General features: G+C 36.2%; 1 protein-coding gene across 2 annotated transcripts in view; it reads right to left on the reverse strand.

The window, feature by feature from the left end:
• Positions 1–9,956, reverse strand: part of LOC107102375 (discs large homolog 1-like protein) — a 35,851-nt gene extending 25,895 nt beyond the window's left edge. For both annotated transcript variants that reach the window (XM_015401659.1, XM_015401660.1), the window contains exons 1-3: positions 9,827–9,956; positions 8,346–8,502; positions 7,543–7,645 (exon numbers count right to left, since the gene is read on the reverse strand). In XM_015401659.1, coding sequence (XP_015257145.1) covers positions 7,543–7,645; positions 8,346–8,502; positions 9,827–9,921 — 355 coding nt within the window. In that variant the 5' untranslated portion in view covers positions 9,922–9,956. The remainder of the gene's footprint in view (positions 1–7,542; positions 7,646–8,345; positions 8,503–9,826) is intronic.
• Positions 9,957–10,271: the final 315 nt, after the last annotated feature.

The raw sequence follows: 10,271 nt of genomic DNA on the forward strand, positions 1-10,271 counted from the left end.
TGGATGGATGGATGGATGGATGGATGGATGGACTCGATGCAATCATCTGGGTTTCCTTGATCTATTTAACCTATGTCACTGTATGATATAACCAAACTGTCTAAAAAGTGCCTGAGATGAGATATGCTGTGAATTGGCACAATAACAATAAACTGAAACTGAATACAATTGCTTGATGGATGTATCCCCATAGTGATACTTTCATAGTTTATCAAAATTATTACATACTGTAAACCTTTCAATTAAATTTTCTGAATATAGTTTCTATGTTGGCCTTTAAATGGTATTGTTATATGGTATTAAATGCTATTAAATGGTATTAAAAAAAGGAAAAAAAAAACTATCAAATGTTTCTCTACCTGGTAAATTTTTCCTGTGTATTCTAATATGCGTCTGGGACTATAAGGTCTTGGCTCTAAAAATACCAGTGCTGGCAAGTAGGCTCATCAATAATTAAAGAGTAAAGGACAGCATTCTATACAGCCATTGATCAGGATAATCAGGTTGTAAAGGAGATAAGAAAAGAACGGAAATAAAAAAATGCAAAGACACAACCCTTATATATGTGCAGAGCTGAGTTTCAAAATCAAAACTGTGAAATGAGGTTTAAAACTCATGATAACTGTTACACAGCGTCATACAGGAAATCTCAAGTCAGTCATCTACCCACTACAACTGAAGCTTGAAATCCCTGAGATCACATTTATGTAGGTGGTGAGTCAGACCATTACCACAGACAGCAGAAAACCTGGGAAGAGAACGCACTGACAGGTGGAGGGGTGGAACACATTGAAGAGAAGAGCAAAGAGCGAAGAAAACAGGGAAACATGGGGGGCAGACATTTACTTCATGTATTTAGTTAACAGTTTTTCTATGACTTTAAATTTAAAAGCCACAACATGGAGCAGCTACTAATCCGCAGAATATCATCTAATGTACAACACACACATCATACCCTGGCACACATGCAAAGTTTAATAAGCAGGCTAACAGAAGAGAAAATAATCCCCTCTGCATCACCTCAGAATTACTGCTGACAGAAACTGCTTCTGTGTGTATCATTGGTGGGTGTGTGCCGTGTGTGTGCATAAAGTGTATGCCAGTGACAGCAGAGTGTAATCCCAATAAATAAAAACTTCTGTGCAACAGGAAGTATTATAGATCAACATCAGGAAACTTGATTTTGGAGAGTGTGAAATGTAAACAACTTTACACGTAAACATAAAAAGGTACCTTTGGAAAATCTATCCCTTAATTTGCAATCAAGATCAACAGCCAAAAGAAACTAGATTGGTACCAGAAACCTTAAAATAGGGACATGAGGCAAGAAAAAAAAGTCATAAATAGTATTGTTACGAAAATAAAATTGAGGCAGTAGCATTTTATTCGGTTGCATTCTTCTTTATCATTTCACTTATTCGATAAGTTCTTACAAATCTCTCTGAGATAAATGAGAAGAAACATAAGACTATCGCAAAATTGGAAAGAGTTTAAAAGTAGAGACTTAAGCTCAGTACTAACACTCGGTTGTCTTTAGCCTTGCTGTGATGTATAATAGCAAAATTCCCTTGTGCTGTCCATGGTGCTGATGTAGTTGGCAATATCCTCCTCTACCATACTGGATCTCTTATCATATATAGGGGCTTTTTTGGTCCTCAAAGTGTTTCATTAAAGAATGATGGGAATTCTGGCTGTATTCCTGACCTTTAGTTGATACTTATCTATAAAAAACTATATTGATGAACTATATTAAGTTCATCGCTAATTGGCCATTGCATCATGCCAAACGGGCACTGTTAATATTACAAGAAAAACAATGGTCAGAGCCTTAAACCATGGATAAAATGCTAAAATCTCAGACAAATCTAACAGCTTAGAGTTTAATATAAATGATACAGAGGATTCTTCAAGTAAACATGTCAGAAGCTATATTCAATAAATGTTGTATTTTACAAAATCCCATTTATCTATCTGTTAGGCATATATTTAGTGAAAACTGCAGTCATGAAAAAAAAGAAACACTTAACTTTAAATAATTGGGCTTAATTAATAGCTACCTTACAAACTGCTTTTCTCTACTGCATAGAGTGATAGGCTGACATGAGCATCATATTCAAACTCATAATTGTAGCAACAAGATGAGGTGCACTTAATATTTTATACTTTAAATTTAAGTTTTAGCTAATAAAATTTGTTTTTTTTCTTTTAAGAGCAATGTTCAGTGAATGTTGTTAAATTAATTATGTGATGTTGTTCTTTTTTAATACATATTATGTACTTATAAGTGTCAGTATGCCTAAAAGAAGAGAAACAGCAATCTGTTTGTGAAAAGACATTATTTTAAATAAACATGCATTTAAATGTGCTAATTACTGAACTACACAAAATCGAGAATGGCTGCAGTGCTAACTCAGTATGAAGGGATTTTACACACAAACTGCATTGGTTGTCTTTAAATAAACAGATCTGCATCTGCTGCACTAGCTGAAATAATTTCTCTCTGTCTCTCTCTCTCTATATACAATACACACACACTATATACCACTTTCGGTGCAGTGTTGTGCTGTCTTGTGTTTGGCTACAGTTCCATATTTAAAACAAACAACAGGGGGAGACCAAAACCCACAGACACTTTTCCTCTCCTGCAGCTCAAGGTTGTTATGAGCTCCTCTCTCTTTGGCAACTGCTACGTGTGAAACAGAGGGAGAGCTGCATGGGACCACCATGGGAATGGGACAAACATGGAACAAATGCAAGTCAGGCACTGACCAAAGCCCAGCATGGACAGAAGGTTTGATGCAGAGTTCATTGGACAGTCACTAACAAAGTCTGTAGGAGTGTCACGACGCAGACATACTGTCGCTTAATATAAACATTGTTGCATGTCTTCTTATTTAATTCTTTGTAAATCTAATAAAATCCAACAACTTTATTTATCCCCATAGGACAATTCAGTTTTAGACTACAAGCCATAATAAACAGGACAGAAGACAACAATCGATCAAGCATCCAGAAACACTGTCAACAACATCATATTACATTTGGGGACCAGGACAAAGAAGCATGCACAGAGACTGTGACACATGGAAAAAGGCAGGGGCAGAGGTTTACAGATAATTTAAATCACATGCAGATGACGAAGGTGGCTGCAGCGGGCAGTATACCCTCAGCTCCCTTGAGCATCCTATCGTGATTTACTCTGACTCATAGATTAGTAATGGTCATCAGTAGAGTGAAATGAATTTTCAGAAATCCCTTTCAGAGATACAAAAGACATTTTTGGAGTGATTGTAGGCAAAAATATAGCCATGAAAAGCTAATATATCTGCTCTGTTTATCCGTTATGGCTTAATTTTTTAAAATATATGGCTTCTAGTTGGAAGAGGCATGGCAGTTGATCCAACTACTACCACTAAGCTCTGAAAATTATTTGGCCACCTCAATTATACTTCACTGAATGATTGAACCACATGCACTACAACAAGTCCAAAACAATGTAACTGATGTTATGACACCAGAACTATGCATCTTCTGATGCAAAATGGCTAGCAGTATATCCAGTGCTCAAAGCCAGAGTGGGTAATATAGAATGTGTTATATGCATGCACAGGGTGACAGATTTAAAATCAGATCTAAGCCTTATGAATCCTGAATCAGTTTGCATAAGGAGTTTTACCTAATGTAGTTTCCTCTTCCTACACAGATATACTGTATTTGCATTTAATCATTTAGTAATTTAGTAGTTGCATAAATACTATAAATACTAAATGCATTTAGTAATATCATAATAAAGAAATTTACATTTTATTGATTTTGATTCATGTTTTGGAATATGTTTTTGTCACTGATCAAACTGAAAGACTTTCAAGTTCCCTTGTGAGCACAGAACTCTGGGCAATTTGTATGTTTGGTAGAGGCTTTCTTTTTTACTGTTTAAGAGCTTAAAGCACTCTCCGTGGTGCTGATCCTCTTTAACACACCACAGCAGATGCTAGTGACTCAGATGAAATTCTGAGGGTTGCACTTGTATTCCTTTCAAAAGCAATATTGCGTTGTTATAAAAGTCATGGTTACCATCATGTTCACCATTGCTGCCTTGTAACTGGGTTTAACGGACAACAGCTATGAACCAACTTTAAGATTTCTGGAGGGAGGGGAAGCATTATAATGAACAGTATGCCTATTGTAAATATCATCCAAGTTCTCCCTTTTAGATGTTATCCATCTCAATTTTTTTATAGGAAATCTCTACTCCTGTGCAGGAAAAGGCTTAGAACCAGTGTTACAGTTTGTGATTATTCCTTTAATATGGAACATTTGGAGCAGATTTTACACTAAAAGCAAATAATATTCTCCCTGTAATCAGCAATTGAGCCATCTGTTTAGACTACTGTTCACATCTCTATTTTTACTCTACAGCTATGCAGAAATATAATGATCGCAGTGTCACTGACTATAAACTGCAAAACTCATACATAATATTAATGCAATTATCAGATATTTATAGATTCCATTTTTTCAATATATAACAAATTATCAAAGAAACTCACTGTGCCTTAACTAAGTCAAACAGCACAAAACTACATATAATAAAGGGGGTTCAAAGTTAACATTAAGGTATTTTCAATAATGGGATTGTCTCCATTTATGTTTGATTTTATTTCGATACATTTTTTTTTAATTAACTTAAAACAGAAATGAAAGGCTTGTTTTGTTTATTTTTTGATATCAGATTTTGTACCTTCATAAGAGTACAGACTTTCACATCATGCCGTTGCTGCTTTGTTTCAGTGATACCTACACTCTGTCAAATATGGTGCTCACGTAAAATAAGAGACTGCATCTGGTCTCAGAAAAACAAAAAAGAACACCAAAACGAAAGAAAACTGTCCCCTGTTTGCATCTCTTTTAAACTAATTCAATTTTTCTGTTAATCGAAACAGAAAACAAAACTCAAATAATTTTTTTAATTTCACTTATTCCTTTTTGACACTTAAAATAGAAATTACTTTGTATTTCAATTTTAATTTTCATATTTTACATTAACAATGTAAAAAGACTTGTTCCTTGATACATGTTTCTAAAGGATAATAAAATATACAAAATATAAATTGACTGATCATGATAACAAATATAATAATCATCTATATAACTTCAGAAAAAAAAAGAACCAGTAAAACCCAAGATTGTTAAGACGGCTGTTTTCTGCAACAATCAACAACTAATCTTGCTTAATATTTCAATATTATGTCAAAAATAAATCACAAATTTCCCTCCAAAAGAAACATTCTAGCAGGGGGTAGCGGTGCAGTAATACAGTACAAAATCAAAGTTAAACGTTCTTATTTTCAACATCAAAAGAGATTGTTTCACCACAGTTAGATTCATTACCTCATCAATATTCATTTTTGACACAGCAACTGGAAAAAGAAATGCAGTTCAATTCAATGCCCCGGTGCTCATGGGAAATGCTGTAGTCCTTCAGCCTAAGCAGTACAGCTTTTTTCCACTAAGGGGAGGAAAAATCTACCAAAACGTAATGTTTTTAGAACTGCTTTAATGGTCTCTACTGAGGGTAAATTTAGATCTTACAATTGATCAGATTGTGAGATTCACCTTGTGAGCTGTGCTCAGTTCTGCTCTGGTCCATACAGGGTTAAATATTCACATCCCAAATAAAATATGCATTACTGGTTCTCAGCTGCACCTCCATCACATATTTTCTTAGGCATACAAGCTTATGGCACACCTGGCATGCTAAAATTAGTGAAGTTAATTTAAATGTCAAAAAGATTGAGGTAGAGAACTTAGAAGGGTTCCTTCAGAAGCCAAAATGAGTCCTACTGGAACACTATCTCATGCTCAGGTTTCAGACATCTAAACCAAACCATATAAGCTTGGAAAGGAAATTGTTTTAGGTGCTATTAGTGATATTAGTGAAGTAAATGGAAATTTCAAAGTCCCACTTTAAAAGGGGTCAGAGAATGATTATATAGGGTATTTGGTTCTGTTCTTAAGGTCTCTGAATAGGGTCTATAATGTTCGTTGGGCTGAAAATGGCATATTTGCTGTTCAATGAGCCCTAATGTAAGCCTGGTTAAAAGCCCTAGAATGAAAAAAACAGGTTTTCTTCCTTTCATGGTATCCTCATGAATATTTAGATGAGCTGTGTGCTGATTGGTTGGTTTACAACGAGTGAAGCTGCTAAGCAAAGACGCATCATAGAAACAAGCACTCACTCACTGAAACATCAAATTGTTGATTTGGTAGGGTGACCAGACGTCCTCTTTTACCCGGACATGTCCTACTTTTCATACCTAAAAAAATGTCCTTGGAATTTCAAAATCGTCCGGGATTTTGGTTGACTACAGTGCAGAAGAACCGAGCCAGTAAGGCAGGCGGGGGAAGCATGGGGCCGCGGCTACCATCACCAGGTCGAGTTCGGTCGCTCCGACCCCAGCTGGCTCTGTCCCAGGACCAGCCCCGGAGAAGTTTGAATGCCTGGTCCGGTCCAGTGAAAAAAGGACCCCCAAAAAAGTGTCCTTCTTTTCAGAAACCCAAATCTGGTCACCCTAGATATGCTAGCACTGCTATCAACAGCTTATCGACAAAATATTACTTAGAGCTTCCGGTTGTGATGGACTTACGGTCAGAACAGCCCCTCTTTTCAGTAAAGAAATTTAGCAAATCCTGCTTTGAACTGTCCAAGATTTTGAAAGCTGTCTTTGGTAAAATGCTTAGAGCAAATGAAAAGCTGAGCATCAAACAGGCATAATCCATGCCTGTCGAGTCTTTTGATAAGTGGGAAGACTGTAAAAAAAAATGTTCCCCTTTCTCCGTGCAGCCTGGAACACTGCATTTACCCCCATGGTTCTGGCTCAATTTTAATAGAGAAACTGCCTGCTTTGTAATTCTTGTAGAAGTAAACCCAACTGTAGGCTAAACAGCTAATGTGGTGTCTTACATCTACCTGTATTCATGTTCTTTGGCCAGTGAACCAGTGGGCCGGTCTGTATGTCAATTTCAGGGCGTGACAAAAGTACAGGCCAGAAACAAATAAGGCAACATCCCTGAATTTACGTCAATTCGGTGGTTCTTTTGGATTCACCCGTTTTATGGTGGAAGTTTAGAATTGTGAGATTTGCACAGAAGGAGGTGTCGATGGGGTTTGAACTTCTATGTACGTCCATTTCACCCACCGAACTATCGCTATTCATCTATGACACTGTAAACTCGGTTTTGCATTCTATGACCCCTTTAAATTTCAAAAATTAGATCTTACATAATTTTCACACCTTAATTTGTGTTTAATGGAAAGTAAAATGATCAACTATTTTCTTTACTTTTACTATGTAATACATACCTCATTTTCAACTAAATGTTTTGCTAAGGAATTTTCACAATAAAATGCAACTTGTCAAGTTTATACTTCAAGATAAACTGAGGGAAAAAACAAGAGGAGACACAACTATGACATTACTATGAGGTGTTTGACTCTCCTTTGTCAAAAACTAACCCAAAAGCCCAGTTTTTTCTACTTACCATCAGGTCTATACTGAGCTACGATAGTGACCGTTTGTCCAGCATTCTTTAGAGCTGCAGCTGCCTGCTCATGTGTTGCAATGGAAAGGTCCACGCCGTTCACCTGCACATACAAATACATATAGTTTTAGCCCTCATCCTAACAGATCCTAATCTTCAAAGTGCATCCTAGTGGGTCTGCAGCTCTTACTAATATAACATGCATGTTTTTTGTTAAGCCCTGTTTAATGCATCAAAATCATTCTCTTGACTGCACTTGCTTGAATAAATAATACCATAATTCTGCAGGGATATTAAGCACCTCTGCAGTCTGGGGATTATACTCATCTTGAATCCCTTCTTAAGGAAATTAAAACCATTTTTCATTTGAGTCTAGCACAACATGCAGCTTTAACACCCACACATCATGAAATATGGCTTCAACAAACAAGCAAGGCAGCCTCTCACAACACACACAACCATTGTCAGCCAAACAAGCTGCTGGGTAACTGTAACAAGCAGCACATAACTAAAATCATTAACTGAAATTTTCAGATTTCTGTAGATATTGAGAGTAAATTCAATAAGAAATCCTGTAAGTTTAAAATGGTCATATTAACTAGACATTTTAAGAAGTTTTATGACAAATTATTACTATAAACATGCAGTATAACAATATAAAAGAGGTATTAAGAAGGATAAATTGTCAAAACAACTCCCTTTAGAGATGCTGCATGTGAACTCAACTATAATAAAAGTAAAATTGTACAATTAATAATTATAATTGTGGCAATAAGAATCCACAGAGAGCTCTTAGCTCGTACCGACAGGATGCGGTCTCCTTTTCTTAGCTCTCCACAGAGATCAGCTGGACCTCCAGCCAGTATGAAAGAGATGAAGATCCCCTCTCCATCTTCCCCTCCAACAATGTTAAAGCCAAGACCCGTGGAACCCCTTTGTAGAACAACTCGCCTGGGTTCCCTGTAAGCAACACAAATCATGCAGCGAAGATGTAAGAGATGCTAGATGATATATTTCAAAGGGTCATTGAAAAACCCCCACTGGAATTCTTCTACATTACTAAGCAGTAGCAGCATTCCAGAGGACTAAAAATATGTCAAGGTGATATATTTTTCTTTTAGGTGGAGGAAGTATTTCTTTTTGACGTTATTCATTATATTCACCAGTAGATGTCAGGGTAACACTTCCTCATTTTTGTAGCAACAACATTTGAGTGAACTCCAACAGATAACCATTGCACTCAACACACACTTTTAGTCTAGTCTTCCATTGTTTATGTTTTTATGATTATTCTTTAAGCAATCAGTGTAAATGACACATTAAATAATAAAAAAAATACAGAAAGTAAATATACTGTAATTGAATTAATATAGTTGATATTATACCAGATGTTAAAGAATATTTTTGGTAAATATCTTGTACCATTTGTTTCTTAACCCTTTTTATTTCGCTGATTGAACTTATTCATGTCTACCTGAGTCAGGTGCTCCACTTCCCCAGTATCAGTCCAACCTTTAACTTGGATTTCAACCATAGCATCTTTGCAAAGATAAAGGCAAATATCTAATATGGAAAGTGAAAGTATTTTAGGGGTTTTAGTGGACATCAAATGATAGAGTAGTTAGAATTCTTTATTCTAGAAAATATTATATCAAAATAAATACTAGGTATGCAGGTGAAAAAAAGATTTGATGAAAAAAAGCAAATAAAGAGAGGCCTTATTTTTCTAATATCAGTCAATACTGGAAAAACATAGTATCTGGAGAAAAAAGAAGGCCAGACGTCAAAATGACCATCCTGCGTCCAGCCTGGGTCTTATCAGATTTATTATTGTCAAAGCTCACTCATTGGCCTAAAGGTTTGTGACGAAATGAGTCCTTTTCTGGTAACCACGGTGATGCCAGGCGAGTGACGGGGGCTGCAATGGGCTTTAATCCCTCCATTAAAATGGATTAAAGACAGCGAAGCAGTGCTGGGAGGATATCTGAATGTGTTTGTGGGTAAGAGACTGGATGTGCATTAGCACATATGTGACCCGAGTTTACACGCTAGACAAAAATTCACTGATCCATCTGCCTTTCAGTGAGAACAACATACACAAGCAGCTGCAGAGTGGCAAAAGGACCAAAGAAGTCACTCAGTTTAAATCAAAAATAATACCTTGATTAAAAAAAAGGCATTGAGTCAACATTGGTCTCTGAGAAGAACAATACACAAACCACAAACAAAAAGATAGAAAGGAAAACCTGAATTGATGTGATTCTGAATATATGCTCTCTCTCACCTGGGAACATCTTCGTCTGCCGTCAGGCTCCTGGGCAGAGGTGAGTATCTTGGTGTGGTCAGTGGGGCTGGACTTACAGACTGGCTCCCACTCATGTAAGGACTTACATGGTTGTCCTGATGTGGGGAATATGCTGCTGGGACACAAATACAGGTTTAGTGTGATAGAACTGTACATTTATAAACATAATGACTGTATCATAATTTCAGAGCTTAGCAAAAATTTTAAGTTAAAAAATGCAAAATATTAAATTGCTTTGAAAATTAACATTTCAAAAATGAAAAGGATAAGACAAGCAGAAGTAGTTACTTCACATTAAAATTGAACTGACTGTTAGATGTGATCCTTTAAAAACAAAATGTATACTCAGGTTTTTGTAAACTAAACATAGGTTTACAAAAAACATAATATTATTATTTAGGAAAGCATGTTTCAGACCCCTTTA

The sequence above is a fragment of the Cyprinodon variegatus genome, unplaced genomic scaffold (genome assembly GCF_000732505.1).
Source record: "Cyprinodon variegatus isolate N-32 unplaced genomic scaffold, C_variegatus-1.0 Scaffold1244, whole genome shotgun sequence".
In the NCBI taxonomy this organism is placed as follows: domain Eukaryota; kingdom Metazoa; phylum Chordata; class Actinopteri; order Cyprinodontiformes; family Cyprinodontidae; genus Cyprinodon; species Cyprinodon variegatus.